Source organism: Tachyglossus aculeatus, assembly GCF_015852505.1.
Source record: "Tachyglossus aculeatus isolate mTacAcu1 chromosome 12 unlocalized genomic scaffold, mTacAcu1.pri SUPER_6_unloc_1, whole genome shotgun sequence".
Taxonomy (NCBI): Eukaryota; Metazoa; Chordata; class Mammalia; order Monotremata; family Tachyglossidae; genus Tachyglossus; species Tachyglossus aculeatus.
The window spans coordinates 20,282,068-20,305,358 of record NW_024044828.1 but is presented as its reverse complement, the minus strand read 5'-3'; the positions used below and the strand labels follow the sequence as shown (position 1 = coordinate 20,305,358).

At 49.2% G+C, this 23,291-nt stretch overlaps 2 protein-coding genes across 4 annotated transcripts; one reads left to right on the top strand and one right to left on the bottom strand.

Annotated features, from left to right (window-relative positions):
• The first annotated feature begins 660 nt into the window (after nt 1–660).
• ZFYVE19 (zinc finger FYVE-type containing 19) lies at nt 661–16,233 on the top strand. Of its 3 annotated transcripts, none has more exons than XM_038741331.1 (11): nt 661–795; nt 2,711–2,832; nt 6,587–6,640; nt 6,854–6,972; nt 8,090–8,232; nt 9,136–9,250; nt 12,822–13,022; nt 14,504–14,571; nt 14,737–14,835; nt 15,342–15,484; nt 15,887–16,233. In XM_038741331.1, exons 1-11 carry the CDS (start codon nt 742–744, stop codon nt 15,963–15,965), a joined length of 1,197 nt encoding a protein of 398 aa, XP_038597259.1. In that variant the 5' UTR covers nt 661–741; the 3' UTR covers nt 15,966–16,233. The 3 variants fall into 3 exon arrangements, with proteins under 3 accessions (XP_038597259.1, XP_038597258.1, XP_038597260.1); XM_038741330.1 differs by having other exon boundaries at nt 14,504–14,583; XM_038741332.1 differs by lacking the exon at nt 12,822–13,022 and having other exon boundaries at nt 14,504–14,583.
• Nucleotides 16,234–16,965: 732 nt separating this feature from the next.
• Nucleotides 16,966–21,807, bottom strand: PPP1R14D (protein phosphatase 1 regulatory inhibitor subunit 14D). The gene is made up of 4 exons (XM_038741481.1): nt 21,541–21,807; nt 20,570–20,653; nt 19,001–19,033; nt 16,966–17,297 (listed from the first exon to the last, which is right to left on the bottom strand). The coding sequence occupies exons 1-4, from the start codon at nt 21,805–21,807 to the stop codon at nt 17,220–17,222; spliced, it is 462 nt and encodes a 153-aa protein (XP_038597409.1). The 3' UTR covers nt 16,966–17,219.
• Nucleotides 21,808–23,291: the final 1,484 nt, after the last annotated feature.

Here is a 23,291-nt window from a genome sequence, read left to right as displayed (position 1 = left end):
TGGGTGCGTCATTCATTCGTATTTATTGAGCGCCCGCTGTGTCAGGACAGGGGTGGTCAGTCATTCAGTGGTATTTATTGAGCGCTCACTGGGTGCGTCATTCATTCGTATTTATTGAGCGCCCGCTGTGTCAGAACAGGGGTGGTCAGTCATTCAGTGGTATTTATTGAGCGCTCACTGGGTGCGTCATTCATTCGTATTTATTGAGCGCCCGTTGTGTCAGGACAGGGGTGGTCAGTCATTCATTGGTATTTATTGAGCACTCACTGGGTGCGTCATTCATTCGTATTTATTGAGCGCCCGCTGTGTCAGAACAGGGGTGGTCATTCATTCAGTGCTATTTATTGAGCGCTCACTGGGTGCGTCATTCATTCGTATTTATTGAGCGCCCGCTGTGTCAGGACAGGGGTGGTCAGTCATTCAGTGGTATTTATTGAGCGCTCACTGGGTGCGTCATTCATTCGTATTTATTGAGCGCCCGTTGTGTCAGGACAGGGGTGGTCAGTCATTCATTGGTATTTATTGAGCACTCACTGGGTGCGTCATTCATTCGTATTTATTGAGCGCCCGCTGTGTCAGAACAGGGGTGGTCATTCATTCAGTGGTGTCTATTGAGCGCTTACTGTGTGTGTCGTTCTTTTGTATTTATTGAGCGCCCGCTGCGCGCAGAGCACTGTACTAAGCGCCTGGAAAGCAGGATTCAGGCCCAGCAGGGCCGGGAGCCGGCCTGTCGCTGTCGCGATGGAGAGCAGGTGCTACGGTTGCGCCGCCAAGTTCACCCTCTTCAAGAAGGAGGTAAGTAGTCCTCACGGGGCCATCCGGGAGGGCTTCCTGGAGGAGGGGAGCCCAATCAAGAATAATAATAATAATAATAATGACGGCATTTATTAAGCGCTTACTACGTGCAAAGCACTGTTCCAAGCGCTGGGGAGGTGACAAGGTGATCAGGTTGGGTTGCCAACTTGTACTCCCCAAGCGCTTAGTCCAGTGCTCTGCACACAGTAGGCGCTCAATAAATACGATTGATCGATTAATCCCCATTTTCCAGATGAAGTATTAAAGAGGTGAATTGGCCCAGGGGGAAGACGGTCAGAGGGTCCTTGGCCGGAGCGGGGAGCCGTGGTGTAGTGGGACAGTGCTTTGCACAGAGTAAGCGCTTAATAAATGCCATCATCATTATTATTATTATTAATGGGAGAAGAGGGTTTGCCTTGCACAGAGTAAGCGCTTAATAAATGCCATCATTATTATTATTATTATTAATGGGAGAAGAGGGTTTGCCTTGCACAGAGTAAGCGCTTAATAAATGCCATCATTATTACTATTATTAATGGGAGAAGAGGGTTTGCCTTGCACAGAGTAAGCGCTTAATAAATGCCATCATTATTATTGTTATTATTGATGGGAGAAGAGGGTTTGCCTTGCACAGAGTAAGCGCTTAATAAATGCCATCATTATTATTATTATTATTGATGGGAGAAGAGGGTTTGCCTTGCACAGAGTAAGCGCTTAATAAATGCCATCATTATTATTATTATTATTGATGGGAGAAGAGGGTTTGCCTTGCACAGAGTAAGCGCTTAATAAATGCCATCATTATTATTATTATTATTATTGATGGGAGAAGAGGGTTTGCCTTGCACAGAGTAAGCGCTTAATAAATGCCATCATTATTATTGTTATTATTGATGGGAGAAGAGGGTTTGCCTTGCGCAGAGTAAGCGCTTAATAAATGCCATCATCATTATTATTATTAATGGGAGAAGAGGGTTTGCCTTGCGCAGAGTAAGCGCTTAATAAATGCCATCATTATTATTAATAATGATGGCATTTATTAAGCACTTACTATGTGCAAAGCACTGTTCTAAGCGCTGGGGGATACAAGGTAATCAGGTTGTCCCATGGAGGGCTCCCAGTCAATCCCCATTTTCCAGATGAGGGAACTGAGGCACAGAGAAGTGAAGCGACCTGCCCAAAGTCACACAGCTGACAGTTGGCGGAGCCGGGATTTGAACCCATGACCACTGACTCCAAAGCCCGGGCTCTTTCCCACTGAGCCACGCTGCTTCTCCTATTATTAAATAGGAGTCAAATTTATTTTACTCTATTTATTATTATTATTAATAATAATAATAATGTTGGCATTTGTTAAGCGCTTACTATGTGCAAAGCACTGTTCTAAGCGCTGGGGGATACAAGGTAATCAGGTTATCCCATGGAGGGCTCCCAGTCAATCCCCATTTTACAGATGAGGGAACTGAGGCACAGAGAAGTGAAGCGACCTGCCCACAGTCACACAGCTGACAGTTGGCGGAGCCGGAATTTGAACCCATGACCACTGACTCCAAAGCCCGGGCTCTTTCCCACTGAGCCACGCTGCTTCTCCTATTATTAAATAGGAGAATTTATTAAATAAATATTAAGTTAAATAAATATTAAATTTATTAAGTAAATTTATTTTACTCTATTTATTATTATTATTATTATTAATGGGAGAAGAGGGTTTGCCAGGTCAGGAGGGCGGAGGAAGGAGAAAAAGAGGCAATGCTGGAGGATTAAATGCGTCCCCCGGGGAGCCAGAACTGCTGAATTTGAACTCAGCCCTCTGGGGGCCATTGGGCCCTCTGATACCCACCCCTTCCCAGAAGTGCTTGGAGATCCCCGAGATGGAAAGTGACCGCACCCCCTGCCCCCCCCGCTCTGCCCGCAGTGTGGCTGTAAGAACTGCGGCCGCTCCTTCTGCTCCGGCTGCCTCAGTTTCACCGCCGCCGTTCCCCGGGCGGGCAGCGCCCAGCACAAGGTGTGCAAGCCCTGCCATGAGCTGCTGACCAGGTGAGAGGGCCTATACCGGGAGGGATCCGGGTGAGAAGGGCGCGGGCCAGATGCCGCCTGGGGCACGGCGGGGTACGGAGCTGGGGGTGCCCACGGTGCCACCCTGCCCAGGCTGGCTCCCTTTCATCTCTAGAATCTCTTCCTCCTCCAGGAGGCCTTCCCAGACTGAGCCCCTTCCTTCCTCTCCCTCTCCATGCCCCCCATCTTACCTCCTTCCCTTCCCCACAGCACCTGTATATATGTTTGTACATATTTATTAATCAATCAATCAATCAATCGTATTTATTGAGCGCTTACTATGTGCAGAGCACTGTACTAAGCGCTTGGGAAGTACAAATTGGCAACATATAGAGACAGTCCCTACCCAACAGTGGGCTCACAGTCTATTACTCTATTTATTTTACTTGTACATATCTATTCTATTTACTTTATTTTGTTAGTATGTTTGGTTTTGTCTCCCCCTTTTAGACTGTGAGCCCACTGTTGGGTAGGGACTGTCTCTAGATGTTGCCAACTTGTACTTCCCAAGCGCTTAGTACAGTGCTCTGCACACAGTAAGCGCTCAATAAATACGATTGATGATGATTATGTATATATGTTTGTACATATTTATTACTCTATTTATTTATTTATTTTGCTTGTACATAGCTATTCTATTTATTTTATTTTGTTAGTATGTTTGGTTTTATCTCCCCCTTTTAGGCTGTGAGCCCACTGTTGGGTAGGGACTGTCTCTATATGTTGCCAATTTGTACTTCCCAAGTGCTTAGTACAGTGCTCTGCACACAGTAAGCGCTCAATAAATACGATTGATGATGATTATGTATGTATGTTTGTACATATTTATTACTCTATTTATTTTGCTTGTACATAGCTATTGTATTTATTTTATTTTGTTAGTATGTTTGGTTTTGTCTCCCCCTTTTAGACTGTGAGCCCACTGTTGGGTAGGGACTGTCCCTAGATGTTGCCAACTTGGACTTCCCCAGCGCTTAGTCCAGTGCTCTGCACACAGTGAGTGCTCAATAAATACGATTGATGATGATTATGTATATATGTTTGTACATATTTATTACTCTATTTATTTATTTTGCTTGTACATATCAATTCTATTTATTTTATTTTGTTAGTATGTTTGGTTTTGTCTCCCCCTTTTAGACTGTGAGCCCACTGTTGGGTAGGGACTGTCTCTAGATGTTGCCAATTTGTACTTCCCAAGCGCTTAGTACAGTGCTCTGCACACAGTAAGCGCTCAATAAATACGATTGATGGTGATGATGATAATTATGAATATATGTTTGTACATATTTATTACTCTATTTTACTGGTACATATCTATTCTATTTATTTTATTTTGTTAGTATGTTTGGTTTTGTTCTCTGTCTCCCCCTTTTAGACTGTGAACCCACTGTTGGGTAGGGACTGTCTCTAGATGCTGCCAACTTGGACTTCCCAAGCGCTTAGTCCAGTGCTCTGCACACAGTAAGCGCTCAATAAATACGATTGATTAGAATCGATCGATCTAGAATCCCCTTCTAGACTGTGAGCCCACTGTTGGGTAGGGACGGTCTCTATATGTTGCCAACTTGGACTTCCCAAGCGCTTAGCACAACACAGTAAGCGCTCAATAAATACGATTGATTGATTGATTGATCAGTGGCATTTACTGGGGCTCCCTTGGGTACAGGGCACTGTCCTAAGTGCGTCACAAGCAAGACACGGTCACATCCTGCTCTCAAGGAGCGTTCAATCGAGTGGACTCCAGGCATCTAGCTAGGGCCCGGCGGGACTTGGGGGCCGGAGCGAAGGAGTCTGAGAGAGGGAGGGACTGACCCCCAGGGAGTGGGGGAACGAGGGAGGGGGCAGTCCAGAGGGTTAATAATAATAATGTTGGTATTTGTTAGGCGCTTACTATGTGCCAAGCCCTGTTCTAAGCACTGAGGGGATACAAGGTAATCAAGGTTGTCCCACGTGGGGCTCACAGTCTTAATCGGGGATACAAGATAACCAAGGTTGTCCCACGTGCGGCTCCCAGTCTCCATCCCCATTTTACAGATGGGGAAACTGAGGCCCAGAGAAGTGAAGTGACTTGCCCAAAGTCACACAGCTGACTGTTTAATTTGTGCATATCTATTCTATCTATTTTGTTAGTATGTTTGGTTTTGTTCTCTGTCTCCCCCTTTTAGACTGTGAGCCCACTGTTGGGTAGGGACTGTCTCTAGATGTTGCCAACTTGGACTTCCCAAGCGCTTAGTACAGTGCTCTGCACACGGTAAGCGCTCAATAAATATGATTGATTGATTGATTGACAAGTGGCGGAGCCGGGATTAGAACCCATGACCTCTGACTCCCGAGCCCGGGCTCTTTCCACTGAGCCAGACTGTAAGCTTCTTGTGGGCAAGGAACGTGTCTACCATCTCTGTTGTCCTCTCCCAAGGGCTTAGTATGGTGCTCTGATGATGATGGCATTTATTAAGCGCTTACTATGTGCAAAGCACTGTTCTAAGCGCTGGAATAAAGGCAGTTTGCAGGAGTGGGGTTCAAACCCACAAGGAAACACGCACAGTAGATTTTTCAGTCCAGTGCCTTAATCATTCATTCATTCATTCATTTAATTGTATTTATTGAGCACTTACTGTGTGCAGAGCACTGTACTAAGCGCTTGGGAAGTACAAGTCGGCCACATATAGAGACGGTCCCTACCCAACAGTGGGCTCCAGTCAGTCATCCTGATTCATTCATTCATTCAATTGTATTTATTGAGCGCTTACTGTGTGCAGAGCACTGGACTAAGCGCTTGGGAAGTCCAAGTTGGCAACATCTAGAGACGGTCCCTACCCAACAGTGGGCTCACAGTCTAGAAGGGGGAGACAGACAACAAGACAAAACATATTAACAAAATAAAATGAATAGAATAAATATGTACAAATAAAATAGAGTATTAAATACGTACAAACATGTATACATATATACAGGTGGTGTGGGGAGGGGAAGGAGGTAAGGTCACAGTCTGAATCCCCATTTTCCAGATGAGGGAACTGAGGCTCAGGGAAGTTAAAAGTGACTTGCCCAAGGTCACACGGCTGAAAAGAGTGTTAATTAGAGAATTAGAGAAGCTAATTAGAGAAGCAGAAGCAGCATGGCTCAGTGGAATGAGCTCGGGCCTTGGAGTCAGAGGTCATGGGTTCAAATCCCTGCTCCGCCAATCAATCAGTCGATCAATCGTATTTATTGAGCGCTTACTGTGTGCAGAGCACTGTACTAAGCGCTTGGGAAGTCCAAGTTGGCAACATATAGAGATGGTCCCTACCCAACAGCAGGCTCACAGTCTAGAAGGGGGAGACAGAGAAGAAAACCAAACATATTAACAAAGTAAAATAAATAGATATGTACAAGTAAAATAGAGTAATAAATATGTACAAACATATATGCATATATACAGGTGCTGTGGGGAAGGGAAGGAGGTAAGACGGGGGGTTGTGGAGAGGGAGAGGAAGGAGGGGGCTCAGTCTGGGAAGGCCTCCTGAAGGAGGTGAGCTCTCAGTAGGGCCTTGAAGGGAGGAAGAGAGCGAGCTTGGCAGATGTTGCGGATCAATGCCACTGATTGATTGATAGGCGACGGAGCAGGGCAGAAGCCTGAGTCGGAGGGCTCCGAATCAGGCCAGGGCCCTCAGGAGCTCAGAGGGCCCCGGATAGGGGGGCTTAGACCATCTTGGCGAGGGGGCATGGGCTGACGTTGAGTTTCCCCTCGCAGGGGGTCCTCTGTGGCCAGTGCTGCCAGGCGGTCCCCCCCTGAGAACTACAAGAGGTGAGTGCCTCCAGGGGAGGGCCTCCCCCAAACCCCAGCCCCCCTCCCCAGCTGCTCCATCTCTGGGGACGAGACCCCCAAGGAGGGATTGGGCCCGAAACCCCCGGCAGCGCCCGCTGCAGCCCCGGCCTCTGCGGGATGCCGCTCGGGATTCCCCTCCTTGGCCCTGTCTGCTGGGAAATCCGACGGCCGGTTTCTCCGACCCCTCCGCAGACGTGTCGCCGAGCTGGAGGCCAGACGGGGTCCAGCAGCCTCCGGCCCCGCGGGCCTCCTCTCCCCGGACCAAGTCATCGCCCAGCGCCTGGAGAGGCTCCGGCAGGACGGCCAACCCAGTGAGCCACCAGGGACGGGGTGGGCTGGGAATAAGGCCTCATTTTGTTTTAGACTGTAAGCCCACTGTTGGGTAGGGACCGTCCCTATATGTTGCCAACTTGGACTTCCCAAGCGCTTAGTCCAGTGCTCAGCACACGGTAAGCGCCCAATAAATACGACTGATTGATTTGGTCGCCAACTTGTACTTCCCAAGCGCTTAGTACAGTGCCCTGCACACAGTAAGCGCTCAACAAATACGACTGAATGAATTTAGTCGCCTGCTCAGCGTGCCTCAGTGGAAGGAGCCCGGGCTTTGGAGTCAGAGGTCATGGGTTCACATCCCGGCTCTGCCAGTTGTCGGCTGGGCGACTGTGGGCGAGTCACTTCATCATCATCAATCGTATTTACTGGGCGCTTACTATGTGCAGAGCACTGTACTAAGCGCTTGGGAAGTACAAATTGGCAACTAATAGAGACAGTCCCTACCCAACAGCGGGCTCACAGTCTAAAAGGGAAATTCACTTCACTTCTCTGGGCCTCAGTGACCTCATCTGTAAAATGGGGATTGAGCCCCCTGTGGGACAACCTGATCACCTTGTACCCTCCCCAGCGCTTAGAACAGTGCTTTGCACATAATAAGCGCTTAATTTATTTTACTTGTACATTTCTATCCTACTTATTTTATTTTGTTGGTATGTTTGGTCCTGTTCTCTGTCTCCCCCTTTTAGACTGTGAGCCCACTGTTGGGTAGGGACTGTCTCTATGTGATGCCAATTTGTACTTCCCAAGCGCTTAGTACAGTGCTCTGCACATAGTCAGCGCTCAATAAATACGATTGATTGATTGATTGATTGATAAATGCCATTATTATTATTTAGTTCTTCTATAATCTATACATAGGTAACTTACTTTCTATTATACTTATTAGGTCTGTAATTTAGTATATCTGTAACTTATATTAATGTCTGTCTCCCCCTCTAGACAGCAAACTCGTGGGAAGGGAATGTGTCCATTTATTGTTATTTGGTCGTCTCCCAAGCTCTTAGTATAGTTCTCTACACACAGTAAGCCCTCAATAAATTCGATTGAATGAATGAATGGGGGGGCGCGTGCTGCGTCTAAGCGGTGTCCCCACAGAGCCCGTGCCCTCGCCAGCGGAGATTGAAGCCCGGCTGGCAGCCCTGCAGGCCCCGCGAGGCCCCGTGCCCCCCGTCCGGGAGATGGAAGAGCGTCTGGCGGCGTTGCGGGGTCACCCACCGCCCGCCCGGGCCCCCCGGCCGGTAGGAGTCCGGCCCGAGACCGCCGCTGGGGTGGCCGGGGGCTGAGGGAAGGCAGACAATGTGCCAGTGTGCAAAGCACTGTTCTAAGCGCTGGGGTAGATACAAGGTAATCAGGTTGTCCCAGATTCTGCACCTCTTGGTTGGGCTTTCCACAAGACTGGGGAGCTTGGGGGTTCAATCCCGGTATTATTGTGTTATATATTTGCTTCCCCCTCGTCCCCCTCTCCATCCCCCCCATCATCATCATCAGTCGCATTTATTGAGCGCTTACTATGTGCAGAGCACTGTACTAAGCGCTTGGGAAGTACAAATTGGCAACACATAGAGACAGTCCCTACCCAACAGTGGGCTCACAGTCTAAAAGGGGGAGACAGAGAACAAAACCAAACATACCAGCAAAATAAAATAAATAGGATAGATATGTACAAGTAAAATAAATAAATAGAGTAATAAATATGTACAACCATATGTACATATATACTTCACTTCTCTGGGCCTCAGTTACCCCATCTTACCTCCTTCCCTTCCCCACAGCACCTGTATATATGTATAGATGTTTGTACAGATTTATTACTCTATTTATTTTACTTGTACCTATCTATTCTATTTATTTTATTTTGTTAGTATGTTTGGTTTTGTTCTCTGTCTCCCCGTTTTAGACTGTGAGCCCACTGTTGGGTAGGGACCGTCTTTATATGTTGCCAATTTGTGCTTCCCAAGCGCTTAGTACAGTGCTCTGCACGTAGTGAGCGCTCAATAAATACGATTGATGATGATGATGATGAGACAACACCCACCGTCCGGCGGTCTGCCCCTTCCCCGAGCTGGTGCTGGGCTGTGGGGCCTTGGGTGCCCCCTCTTTGCCCCGGCTGATGCCCTTTACCCCCCCCGTCCCCGTGCCAGGCCCATCAGCCCCCCGACCCCAGGACCCAGGCCCGGCAGGCGGAGGACTTACTGGCCCAGCTGGCAGCCGAGGTGGCCATCGATGAGAGCCAGGAACGGGTGACCCCGCCGGCAGGTAACACCCCGTTCCACCCCCTTCCCATCCTTACCTCCCTCGGCCAGTTTCTTATAATAACAATCAATCGATCGTATTTATTGAGCGCTTACTATGTGCAGAGCACTGGACTAAGCGCTTGGGAAGGACAAGTTGGCAACATATAGAGACATATAGAGACGGTCAACATATAGAGACAGTCATCATCATCGATCGTATTTATTGAGCGCTTACTATGTGCAGAGCACTGGACTAAGTGCTTGGGAAGGACAAGTTGGCAACATATAGAGACATATAGAGACGGTCAACATATAGAGACAATCATCATCATCAGTCGTATTTATTGAGCGCTTACTATGTGCAGAGCACTGGACTAAGCGCTTGGGAAGGACAAGTTGGCAACATATAGAGACGGTCAACATGTAGAGACAGTCATCATCATCAGTCGTATTTATTGAGCGCTTACTATGTGCAGAGCACTGGACTAAGCGCTTGGGAAGGACAAGTTGGCAACATATAGAGACATATAGAGACGGTCAACATATAGAGACAGTCATCATCATCGATCGTATTTATTGAGCGCTTACTATGTGCAGAGCACTGGACTAAGCGCTTGGGAAGGACAAGTTGGCAACATATAGAGACAGTCAACATATAGAGACAGTCATCATCATCAATCGTATTTATTGAGCGCTTACTATGTGCAGAGCACTGGACTAAGCGCTTGGGAAGGACAAGTTGGCAACATATAGAGACAGTCAACATATAGAGACAGTCATCATCATCAGTCGTATTTATTGAGCGCTTACTATGTGCAGAGCACTGGACTAAGTGCTTGGGAAGGACAAGTTGGCAACATATAGAGACATATAGAGATGGTCAACATATAGAGACAGTCATCATCATCAGTCGTATTTATTGAGCGCTTACTATGTGCAGAGCACTGGACTAAGCGCTTGGGAAGGACAAGTTGGCAACATATAGAGACAGTCAACATATAGAGACAGTCATCATCATCAGTCGTATTTATTGAGCGCTTACTATGTGCAGAGCACTGGACTAAGTGCTTGGGAAGGACAAGTTGGCAACATATAGAGACATATAGAGACGGTCAACATATAGAGACAGTCATCATCATCAATCGTATTTATTGAGCGCTTACTATGTGCAGAGCACTGGACTAAGTGCTTGGGAAGGACAAGTTGGCAACATATAGAGACATATAGAGACGGTCAACATATAGAGACAATCATCATCATCAATCGTATTTATTGAGCGCTTACTATGTGCAGAGCACTGGACTAAGCGCTTGGGAAGGACAAGTTGGCAACATATAGAGACAGTCAACATATAGAGACAGTCATCATCATCAGTCGTATTTATTGAGCGCTTACTATGTGCAGAGCACTGGACTAAGTGCTTGGGAAGGACAAGTTGGCAACATATAGAGACATATAGAGACGGTCAACATATAGAGACAGTCATCATCATCGATCGTATTTATTGAGCGCTTACTATGTGCAGAGCACTGGACTAAGCGCTTGGGAAGGACAAGTTGGCAACATATAGAGACAGTCAACATATAGAGACAGTCATCATCATCAATCGTATTTATTGAGTGCTTACTATGTGCAGAGCACTGGACTAAGCGCTTGGGAAGGACAAGTTGGCAACATATAGAGACAGTCAACATATAGAGACAGTCATCATCATCAGTCGTATTTATTGAGCGCTTACTATGTGCAGAGCACTGGACTAAGCGCTTGGGAAGGACAAGTTGGCAACATATAGAGACATATAGAGACAGTCAACATATAGAGACAGTCATCATCATCAATCGTATTTATTGAGCGCTTACTATGTGCAGAGCACTGGACTAAGTGCTTGGGAAGGACAAGTTGGCAACATATAGAGACATATAGAGACAGTCAACATATAGAGACAGTCATCATCATCGATCGTATTTATTGAGCGCTTACTATGTGCAGAGCACTGGACTAAGCGCTTGGGAAGTACAAGTTGGCAACATATAGAGACAGTCAACATATAGAGACAGTCAACATCATCAATCGTATTTATTGAGCGCTTACTATGTGCAGAGCACTGGACTAAGCACTTGGGAAGTCCAGGTTGGCAACATATAGAGACAGTCCCTACCCAACAGTGGGCTCACAGTCTAAAAGATAATAATAACGATAACTGTGGTATTTGTTAAGCGCTTACCATGCGGCAGGCACTCTTCTAAGCCCTGCGGTAGGTGCAAGCTGTTCAGGTTGGATTCATTCATTCATTCAGTCGAATTTATTGAGCGCCTACTGTGTGCAGAGCACTGGACTAAGCGCTTGGGAAGTCCAAGTCGGCAACATATAGAGACGGTCCCTACCCAACGGCGGGCTCACAGTCTAGAAGGGGGAGACGGACAACAAAACAAAACACATTAACAAAATAAAATAAATAGAATATGTACAAGTAAAACAGGGTAATAAATATGTACAAACTGCACACCATTAACAAAATAAATGGAATAGTCAATACTTACAAGTAAAATGGCGTACTAAATCTGTCCAAATATATATACACATGCTGTGGGGAGGGGAAGGCTTGTACAGTGGGAACATCATCATCATCAATTGTATTTATTGAGCGCTTACTATGTGCAGAGCACTGTACTAAGCGCTTGGGAAGTACAAATTGGCAACAGTGCCGAGGACGTAGGGAGCGCTCATTAAATACCATTATTGTGATGATAATAATGTTGGCATTTGTTAAGCGCTTACTATGTGCCAGGCACCCGGGCTCTTTCATTCATTCATTCATTCAATCGTACGCAGTCCACAGTCAGGGCCTTCACCCCCGTTTTCCAGATGAGGTAACTGAGGCCCAGAGAAGCGAAGTGACTTGCCCGGGGTCACACAGCAGACAAGTGGCAGAGCCCGGAACTAGAACCCAGGTCCTTCTGGTGTCCAGGCCCGGGCTCCGTGCACTAGGCCATGCTGTTTTCCAGCGTGTCCGGAAAGGAGGCATCCAAACCAGGGGAGCGGGGCCCCGGTAGGGACCCAGCTTGTACTTCCCAAGCGCTTAGTACAGTGCTCTGCCATCATCATCATCATCTGATGATTTTGAGGGGTATTTACTACATGCCAGGCGCTGTAGGGGGTAGATAGGCTAAGATAGGTAGATACCTGTATATATGTTTGTACATATTTATTACTCTATTTTACTTGTACATATTTATTCTATTTTATTTGGTTTATATGTTTTGTTTTGTTGTCTGTCCCCCCCTTCTAGACTGTGAGCCCGCTGTTGGGCAGGGGCCGTCTCTAGATGTTGCTACCATGTACTTCCCAAGCGCTTAGTACAGTGCTCTGCACACAGTAAGCGCTCAATAAATACGATTGAATGAATGAATGAATGCTCTGCACACAGTAAGCGCTCAATAAATACGATTGATTGATGGATTGACAGGCCCTGATCTGGAAATGGGGGGCCCCCACCGCAGGGCCCAGACCCCCGAAACGCTCCTGCCGCCTTGGGAGCGGCGGGCCCTTGGTCCCCGCCCCCCCAACCCGCCTCCCGCTCTGGCCTCTTCCAGCCGCCGCCCCCCAGAATGACCTGAACAGGGGCAGCCGGAGCGGGGGTCCGGCGGGCCCGGCCCCCCGCCAGCTGGAGGAGGAGAAGAGCCGGCTGCTGGCCGAGGCCGCGGCCGAGCTGCGGGAGGAGAACACCCGGCAGGAGCGATTCCTCGCCCTGGCCAAGCGCCTGGCCGTGCTGCGGGGCCTCGACCCCGACCGAGGTGGGCACCGGGGGCATGGCAGAGACGGGAGGTGGCGGGGGGCCCGGATCGCCCGCCCCAGAGGGGTCTCTTAATTATGGTATTTGTCCAGCACTTGCTATGAACTTGAAAGGCTGGGAGCCCGTCTCTATATGTTGCCGACTTGTACTTCCCAGGCGCTTGGTACGGTGCTCTGCACACAGTAAGCGCTCAATAAATACGATTGATTGATTCCCAAGTGCTTAGTACAGTGCTCTGCACACAGTAAGCGCTCAATAGATACAATCTCCCCCTTCTAGACTGTGAGCCCACTGTTGGGTAGGGACCGTCTCTATATGTTGCCGACTTGTACTTCCCAGGCGCTTGGTACGGTGCTCTGCACACAGTGAGCGCTCAATAAATACGATTGATTGATTCCCAAGTGCTTAGTATAGTGCTCTGCACACAGTAAGCGCTCAATAGATACGATCTCCCCCTTCTAGACTGTGAGCCCACTGTGGGACCGTCTCTATATGTTGCCGACTTGTACTTCCCAAGCGCTTAGTACAGTGCTCTGCACACAGTAAGTGCTCAATAAATACGATTGAATGAATGAATGAATGAATGACCCCCGATCCCATCCCCACTCCGGGCCAGCGGGCCCTTCCTCCATCTCTACCCCTTCTATCAATCAATCAATCAATCATATTTATTGAGCGCTTTCTGTGTGCAGAGCACTGTACTAAGCGCTTGGGAAGTCCAAGTTGGCAACATATAGAGACAGTCCCTACCCAACAGTGGGCTCACAGTCTAAAAGGGGGAGACAGAGAACAAAACCAAACATACTAACAAAATAAAATAAATAGAATAGATATGTACAAGTAAAATAAATGGAGTAATAAATCTGTAGAAACATATATACATATATACAGGTGCTGTGGGGAAGGGCAGGAGGTAAGATGGGGGGATGTGAGCCCGCTGTTGGGTAAGGACCGTCTCTATATGTTGCCGACTTGTACTTCCCAAGCGCTTAGTACAGTGCTCTGCACACAGTAAGCGCTCAATAAATACGATTGAATGAATGGATACCGGGCACCGTTCTAAGCGCTGGGGCGGATACAAGCAAATCGGGTTGGACGCGGTCCCCGGCGCACGTGGAGTTCCCAGTCTTCATCCCCGTTTTACAGATGAGGGGACTGAGGCCCAGAGAAGTGAACTGAAGTTCCCTCATCTGTAAAATGGGGATTAAGACTGTGAGCCCCACGTGGGACAACCTGATCACCTTGTAACCTCCCCAGCGCTTAGAATGGTGCTTTGCACATAGTAAGCGCTTAATAAATGCCATAAAAAAAAAATTGACTGACCCAAGGTCACGCGGCGGACAAGTGGCAGAGCCGGGGTTAGAACCCGGGTCCTTCTGAGTCCATCCATTAGGCCACACTGCCTCTCTCGGGTTGGGGGGGCGGCCCGGGGTAACGGTGTGGGCCAGCCCTCAGCGTTACCCCCTTCCCCTCCCGGCCCAGTGACCCTCCAGGACTACCACCTGCCCGACAGCGATGAGGACGTGGAGGAGGAAGAGGCCATCCGCAGGGTGGTACAGCAGGTGCTCCCGCCCCCGGAGCTAAAGCCGGGACTGTGGGATTGGGAATGTTGGGGAGGGGAAAAGGCAGGGAGTGGGGTGGGGTTGGGGGGCACGGCTGGACTCGGTGGGAATGCCCGCCTTCCCTCCCTCCCCGTCCCATCCGCCCTCCCGCAGCTCGTGGAAGAAGCAGCCCTGGACGAGGCCGGCGGCTTCAACATCCCCGCGGGGCGGCCACCCCACAGCCAGCCCCGGCTCCACCTCCCGGAGGGCCAGGTGAGGGAGGAGCGGCGGGGCGTGGGCCAGGTCCCGCTTAGTACAGTGCTTTTAGGCCCTACGGAGAGCTCACCTCCTCCAGGAGGCCTTCCCAGACTGAGCCCCTTCCTTCCTCTCCCCCTCGTCCCCCTCTCCATCCCCCCCGCCTTACCTCCTTCTCTTCCCCACAGCACCTGTATATATGTATATATGTTTGTACATATTTATTACTCTATTTATTTTACTTGTACATATCTATTCTATTTTGTTAGTATGTTTGGTTTTTTTCTCTGTCTCCCCCTTTTACACTGTGAGCCCACTGTTGGGTAGGGACTGTCTCTAGATGTTGCCAACTTGGACTTCCCAAGCGCTTAGTCCCGTGCTCTTCATGCAGTAAGCGCTCCATAAATATGATTGATTGATTTAAGCGCTCAATAAGTACGATCGGATGAACGAATAAATGAATGAATTCTTCATCTCCTGTGTCAACCCACGGCCCCAACCTCTTTTCCTCCTCGATGTCCCAGGGCTCACCCCCCGTGCCCGCTGTGCCCACTTCGCCCATCACGCCTACGGAGGAAGAGCTGCCCTGGTGCTGCATCTGTAACGAGGACGCGACCCTCCGTTGCCACGGCTGTGATGGGGACCTCTACTGCTCTCGCTGCTTCGGGTGAGCGGTGGGAGGACACCCACACCGGCCCTCTCTGGACTCGGGGGAGGAGGGGGTACTTCTGGCCACGTTGGTGCCCGACGGAGGTCAGACCCTCCTCACCATTGGCAGAAGAAGAAGAGAAGCAGCGTGGCTCAGTGGAAAGAGCCCGGGCTTCGGAGTCAGAGGTCATGGGTTCAAATCCCGGCTCTGCCAATTGTCAGCTGGGTGACTTTGGCCAAGCCACTTCACTTCTCTGGGCCTCAGTTCCCTCATCTGTAAAATGAGGGTAAAGACTGTGAGCCCCACCGTGGGACAACCTGATCACCTTGTAACCTCCCCAGTGCTTAGAACAGAGCTTTGCACATAGTTAGCGCTTAATAAATGCCATTATTATTATTATTATTATCTCCTTGTCCACAGGGAGGGCCACGATGCCTTCGAGCGGAAGGAGCACAGGACGACCGCCTTCTGCGCGCCCCGGGCAGGCCAGGACTACTGAGGCAGGGCCGCCCGGCCAAGGAGGAAACCCAGTCCCGGCCCTGGCTGACGGGTGCCCGACCCGGCGCAAGGCGGTGGCTGGAAACTGAGGCAGACCTGTCGGCTCTGGGCACCAACACAGAAGGCCATCTCGTTCTCCGGACCTCGGTTTCTCCACATCTGGAGTGAAGAGGGCAACCGGCCTAAGGGGAAGTGCCGGGGAGAAGAAGTCCCCTACAGCTGGTCTGGACTCTCTGGCTCCAATAAAACATACCACCCACTCTCCCTGATCCCCAAATAGCCCAGCCATCTCTCTCTAGGGGGGCATTGTCAGGTGTCCAGCCAGGGACCGGCGTTTCCTCTTCCCGCCTCCTGTATCCTTCTCCTGAGATTCCTGCCGGGTGGTCTTGGAATAGCTGTACTAAGCACTGTACTAAGCGCTTGGGAAGTCCAAGTTGGCAACATCTAGAGACAGTCCCTACCCAACAGTGGGCTCACAGTCTAAAAGGGGGAGACAGAGAACGAAACCAAACATACTAACAAAGTAAAATAAATAGAATAGATATGTACAAGTAAATAGAGCAATAAATATGTACAAACATATATACATATATATGGGGGAACTGAGGCACAGAGAAGCAAAGTGACTTTCCCAAGGTCACACAGCTGACAGTTGGCCGAGCTGGGATTTGAACCCACGATCTCTGACTCCAAAGCCCACGTTTTCCCCACTGAGCCACGCTGCTAATAGCGTGGTATCATCATCATCATCAATCGTATTTATTGAGCGCTTACTATGTGCAGAGCACTGTACTAAGCGCTTGGGAAGTACAAATTGGCAACATATAGAGACAGTCCCTACCCAACAGTGGGCTCACAGTATCCAGCGGGTAGCCATCCCCCCTGGGCTGCCCTGCCTATGCCCCCTTGGACCAAGGGAATGTGTCTGTTTAATGTTACCTTGTACTCTCCCATGCTCTTAGTACAGCGCAGCGCTCAATAAATACGATTGAACGGATGGATACAACACAGGTGCAACCCTTCTAGGCTTTATCGTTGTACAGGTGGCCATTCGGGCTTCCTGGGGTTCACATTGCCCAGAAACACCCCCCCAAAACACACACCCACTTTCATTCTCTCCCTTAGGGGGTCCCTGGCAGCCCCCAGGGGTACCATACCATCTTCCGAAGACCCCACATCCCCCGTCACGTGTGTCCTGGATGTATGTCCCGTTTGGAGCGGTGGGCAGGGTTGGTCCCGACGACTTCGGGGTGGGTCAAGCGTCGCTGTACTTCTGAGGCTGATTGAGTGGCCGGAGTTTCTTGAGGTGGCTGAGCAGCCCCGAGATGAACTCCTGGAAAGGAAGGGGGCAGGGGGCACTGGACCCCGGGTCCTGCACCTTCTGTCAATCAATCAATCAATCGTATTTATTGAGCGCTTACTGTGTGCAGAGCACTGGACTAAGCGCTTGGGAAGTCCAAGTTGGCAACATCTAGAGACGGGCCCTACCCAACAGCGGGCTCACAGTCTAGAGGGGCGAGATGGAGAACGAAACAAAACATATTAAAATAAAATAGATATGGACAAGTAAAATAGAGTAATAAATACATACAAATGTATATACAAGTGCTGTGGGGAATCAATCGATCGTATTTATTGAGCGCTTACTGTGTGCAGAGCACTGGACTAAGCGCTTGGGAAGTCCAAGTTGGCAACATCTAGAGACGGGCCCTACCTAACAGCAGGCTCACGGTCTAGAAGGGAGAGACAGAGAACGAAACGAAACATATAAACAAAATAAAATAGAATAGCTTTGTACAAGTAAAATAAATCAATGAATAGAGTAATAAATACATACAAACATATATACATATATACAGGTGCTGTGGGGAATCAGTCAATCAATCGTATTTACTGAGCGCTTACTGTGTGCAGAGCACTGGACTAAGCGCTTGGGAAGTACAAGTTGGCAACATCTAGAGACGGGCCCTACCCGACAGTGGGCTCACAGTCTAGAGCGGGGAGACAGAGAACAAAACAAAACATATTAAAATAGAATAGATATGGACAAGTAAAATAGAGTAATAAATACGTACAAACATATGTACAGGTGCTGTGGGGAATCAATCAATCAATTGTATTTATTGAGCGCTTACTGTGTGCTGAGCAATGGACTAAGCGCTTGGGAAGTCCAAGTTGGCAACATAGAGACGGTCCCTACCCAACAGCGGGCTCACAGTCTAGAAAGGGGAGACAGAGAACGAAACAAAACATATTAACAAAATAAAAAAAATAGAATAGATACGTACAAGTAAAATAAATAAATAGAGTAATAAATCCGTACAAACATATATACATATATACAGGTGCTGTGGGGAATCAATCAATCAATCGTATTTATTGAGCGCTTACTGTGTGCAGAGCACTGGACTAAGCGCTTGGGAAGTACAAGTTGGCAACATGTAGAGACGGTCCCTACCCAACAGCGGGCTCACAGTCTAGAAGGGGGAGACAGAGAACAAAACAAAACATATTAACAAAATAAAATAAATAGAATAGATATGTACAAGTAAAATAAATAAATAGAGTAATAAATCTGTACAAACGTATATACATATATACAGGTGCTGTGGGGAAGGGAAGGTGGTAAGGAGGGGGCTCAGTCTGGGAAGGCCTCCTAAACGGGGTGTGACTGTGAGCCCGCTGTTGGATAGGGACCGTCTCTAGATGTTGCCAGCTTGGACTTCCCAAGCGCTTAGTCCAGTGCTCTGCACACAGTAAGCGCTCAATAAATACGATTGAATGAGCGAATGAAGGCACCCCACTGCTCCTGCCCTCTGACCTCGCTCACCTCCCCGCTTTTTTTCTGCCCCATCCACTCCCTGCTGGCGGCCTGTCTACCCAAGCCGGCCCTGGGGGGTCTCTCCCTGCCCTCCCCCCCCCGTCACCGTGGTCCAGACTAGTGGACTCAGTCTTCCTTCCCACCACCGTCCCCAGCCTGGTCACATCTTCCCATTGGTTTGCTCCCCTGGGCAGGAGTTGCGGCGGGGGGCTCACCTCCGTGGGCCGCGAACAATTGCTGAGAAGTCCCTGCAGATGAGAGAGGGTGGTCAGAAGGCCCAAGTTGCCTGGCTCGGGACCCCACACCAATTCCCCTAAACTGCCCAGTTCCCCACACCCGCCCTTCTTGTGGGTCTCCTGATCTCATAGTAATAATAACGATGGCATTTGTTAAGCGCTTACTACGTGCAAAGCACTGTTCTAAGCGCTGGAGGGGGATACAAGGTGATCAGGTTGTCCCACGGGGGGCTCACATTCTTAATCCTCATTTTCCAGATCAATCAATCAATCAATCAATCGTATTTATTGAGCGCTTACAGTGTGCAGAGCACTGTACGAAGCGGTTGGGAAGTACAAGTTGGGGATACAAGGTGATCAGGTTGTCCCACTTGGGGCTCACAATCTTAATCCTCATTTTACAGCTCAATCAATCGTATTTATTGAGCGCTTACTGTGTGCAGAGTACTGTTCTAAGTGCTGGGGAGGTTACAAGGTGATCAGGTTGTCCCACAGGGGCTCACAGTCTTGATCCCCATTTTTCAGATGAGGTCACTGAGGCCCAGAGAAGTGAAGTGACTTTCAGAGAAGCAGCGTGGCTCAGTGGAAAGAGCACGGGCTTTGGAGTCAGAGGTCATGGGTTCGAATCCTGTCTCCACCATATCAATCAATCAATCAATCAATCGCATTTATTGAGCACTTACTGTGTGCAGAGCACTATACTAAGCGCTTGGGAAGTACAAGTTGGCAACATATAGAGATGGTCCCTATCCAGCAGTGGGCTCACAGTCTAGAAGGGGGAGACAGAGAACAAAACAAAACATTAACAAAATAAAATAATAATAATAATAATAAGATAATAATAATAATAATAAATAATAATGTCTGCTGTGTGACCTTGGGCAAGTTACTTAACTTCTCTGAGCCTCAGTGACCTCATCTGTAAAATGGGGATTAAGACTGTGAGCCCCACATGGGACAACCTGATCACTTTGTATCCCCCCCCCAGCACTTAGAACAGTGCTTTGCACATAGTAAGCGCTTAACAAATGCCAACATTATTATTATTATTATTATTGCCCAAAGTCACACAGCTGACGAGTGGCGGAGCCGGGATTTGAACCCACGACCTCTGACTCCCAAACCCGTGTTCCTTCCACTGAGCCACGCTGCTTCTCAGGGTACAGACCCTGAGGGGTGCCCCTCAGTGCCCGGGGGCCCTATTGAGGCTATTGAGAAGCAGTGTGGCTCAGTGGAAAGAGCCCGGGCTTTGGAGTCAGAGGGCATGGGTTTGAATCCCGACTCCGCCACATGTCTGCTGTGTGACCTGGGGCAAGTCACTTCACTGCTCTGAGCCTCAGTTACCTCATCTGTCAAATGGGGATGAAGACTGTGAGCCCCACGTGGGACAACTTGATCACCTTGTATCCCCCCCAGCGCTTAGAACAGTGCTCTGCACATAGTAAGCGCTTAACTATTATTATTATAATATGTATAATATGTAATATAATATAATATTATAATATAATAATGTGCCGCTATTATTATTATTATTATTATTATTATTACCTGCAGCCGAACCTTCTGCTCCTCTCTGGGCAGCTCCATCAGTGCTTCCAGGTCAATCTCTGGCTCCGAATCATCAGGCATCTCCTGCAACCGGAGTAGGGGGCTCAGCGAGGTGATGCCCCCGGACCACCGCCCTCTTCTTCACCCTATCCAGCCTTCCAAACTACCAGCCTCCCTTACTCCCTCCCGGCCACAATCAATCAATCAATCAATCAATCAATCAATCATATTTATTGAGCGCTTACTGTGTGCAGAGCACTGGACTAAGCGCTTGGGAAGTCCAAGTTGGCAAGATCTAGAGATGGTCCCTACCCAACAGTGGGCTCACAGTCTAGAAGGGGCAGACAGGAGCAGACAGAGGCCACTTGTCAGCTGGGCGACTTTGGGCAAGTCACTTCACTTCTCTGAGCCTCAGTTACCTCACCTGGAAAATGGGGATTAAGACTGTGAGCCCCCCGGGGGACAACCTGATCACCTTGTAACCTCCGCAGCGCTCCACCAGTTGTCAGCTGGGTGACTTTGGGCAAGTCACTTAACTTCCCTGTGCCTCAGTTCCCTCATCTGTAAAAATGGGGATTAAGACTGTGAGCCCCCCGCGGGACAAACTGATCACCTTGTAACCTCCCCAGCGCTTAGAACAGTGCTTTGCACATTGTAAGCGCTTAATAAATGCCATTATGATTATTATTATGTGCGGAGGGAGGGCATTCCAGGCCAGGGGGATGACGTGGGCCGGGAAGTGAAAGGACTTGTCCAAGGTCACGCAGCTGACAAGTGGCGGACGCACGGCCCAGAGCCTATCGCCCTCCTCCTCCTCCTCCTTATCATCATTTATTAAGCGCTGGGGAAGGCCAAGTTGGCACCAGATAGAGACGGTCCCTACCCAACAACGGGCTCACGGTCTAGAAGGGGGGGACTGTGCCCCGTGTCAACCAACCGCCCCTTCCGCCGAGGCCCATCCTTTGGCTCACCTGGTACAACTCCCGCAGCCTGGCATCCACCCACTCCTCCACCTCCAGCCAACGCTGCAGTTGCCCCCGGTCATATCTGACGGTCACCTGGCTGTTTCGCCGCCGGGCCGGCCGCTTCACGTGAGGTGGGGGCTCGGGGGCTTCTGGCTGGGCCTGGAAGGTTACAGGGCGACGGGCCCCCTTTTTTGCCCCCTCCGGTCCCCTCGCGGACCCCCCTCCGCCCTGGCTGACCCCGGCCGGGCAGGAAGCGGAGCTCGAGGACAGCATGGCTGGCACAGAAGGGAGGGGCACAACCCTGGTGACCTGTGCGGGTGAGAAAGGCACAGGAGGGACAGAGGAACGGCCTGAGACGGGGAGGGGCAGGAGGTTAAAGTTCAGTGGGATGGTTTCAGGGAGAAGGAAATCCAGCCTCTCTCCGCCTGGCACCTGCCACTTAAGGGGCAGAATGGAGCCTGGGGCTCCTCAATCAATCAATCAATCAATCAATCGTATTTATTGAGCGCTTACTGTGTGCAGAGCACTGTACTAAGCACTTGGGAAGTACAAGTTGGCAACATATAGAGACAGTCCCTACCCAACAGTGGGCTCACAGTCTAAAAGGCTCCTCCTCTTCCAGCAGCCAGGATAGGGGGCAAAGAGGCAGGGAGGGGACAACCAGACTGGAAAAGGATAGACCTGGGAATGGTCTATTCATTCAATCGTATTTACTGAGCGCTTACTGTGTGCAGAGCACTGGACTAAGCGCTTGGGAAGTCCGAGTTGGCAACATCTAGAGACGGTCCCTACCCAACAGTGGGCTCACAGTCTAGAAGGGGGAGACAGAGAACGAAACAAAACATATTAACAAAATAAAATAAATAGAATAAATATATACAAATAAAATAGAGTAACAAATACGTACAAACATATATACATATATACAGGTGCTGTGGGGAGGGGAAGGAGGTAAGGCGAGGGGGAGGGGGAGGTCTATCCCTTCCCACCCCCCCACACCAACCCCTTATAGACTGTGAGCCCACCGTTGGGTAGGGACCGTCTCTATATGTTGCCAACTTGTACTTCCCAAGCGCTTAGTACAGTGCTCTGCACACAGTAAGCGCTCAATAAATACGAAAATAAATACGGCCCACGTCATCCCCCTGGCCTGGAATGCCCTCCCTCCACACATAATAACAATAATAATTGGCATTTGTTAAGCGCTTACTATGTGCAAAGCACTGTTCTAAGCGCTGTGGAGATTACAAGGTGATCAGGTTGTCCCACGGTGGGGCTCACACTCTTAATCCCTATTTTACAGATAAGGGAACTGAGGCCCAGAGAAGTGAAGTGACTCACCCTAAGTCACACAGCTGACAGTTGGCGGGGCCGGGATTTGAACCCAAACTTGTCCTTCCCAAGCGCTTAGTCCAGTGCTCTGCACACAGTAAGCGCTCAATAAATACGATTGATTGATTGATTCACAGCACCTGTATATATGTATATATGTTTGTACATATTTATTACTCTATTTATTTATTTATTTATTTTACTTGTACCTATTTATTTGGTTTTGTCCTCCGTCTCCCCCTTCTAGACTGTGAGCCCACTGTCGGGTAGGGACCGTCTCTAGATGTTGCCAGCTTGGACTTCCCAAGCGCTTCGTACAGTGCTCTGCACGCAGTAAGGGCTCAATAAATACGACTGATTGATTGAGTCCAGCGTTTAGAACGGTGCTTGACCCATAATAAGCGCCCTTCTCGGGGCGGGGCTAG

Coding starts and splice junctions, on each gene's coding strand:
- PPP1R14D (XM_038741481.1), bottom strand. CDS start 21,807: ATGCTGTCCTCGAGCTCCGCTTCCTGCCCGGCCGGGGTCAGCCAGGGC. Junction 19,034..20,569: donor AGCAGAAGGTTCGGCTGCAG/GTAATAATAATA, acceptor TCTCATCTGCAG/GGACTTCTCAGCAATTGTTC. Junction 17,298..19,000: donor ATTGTTCGCGGCCCACGGAG/GTGAGCCCCCCG, acceptor CTTCCTTTCCAG/GAGTTCATCTCGGGGCTGCT.
- ZFYVE19 (XM_038741330.1), top strand. CDS start 742: ATGGAGAGCAGGTGCTACGGTTGCGCCGCCAAGTTCACCCTCTTCAAG. Junction 14,836..15,341: donor TCCACCTCCCGGAGGGCCAG/GTGAGGGAGGAG, acceptor TCGATGTCCCAG/GGCTCACCCCCCGTGCCCGC. Junction 15,485..15,886: donor TACTGCTCTCGCTGCTTCGG/GTGAGCGGTGGG, acceptor CCTTGTCCACAG/GGAGGGCCACGATGCCTTCG.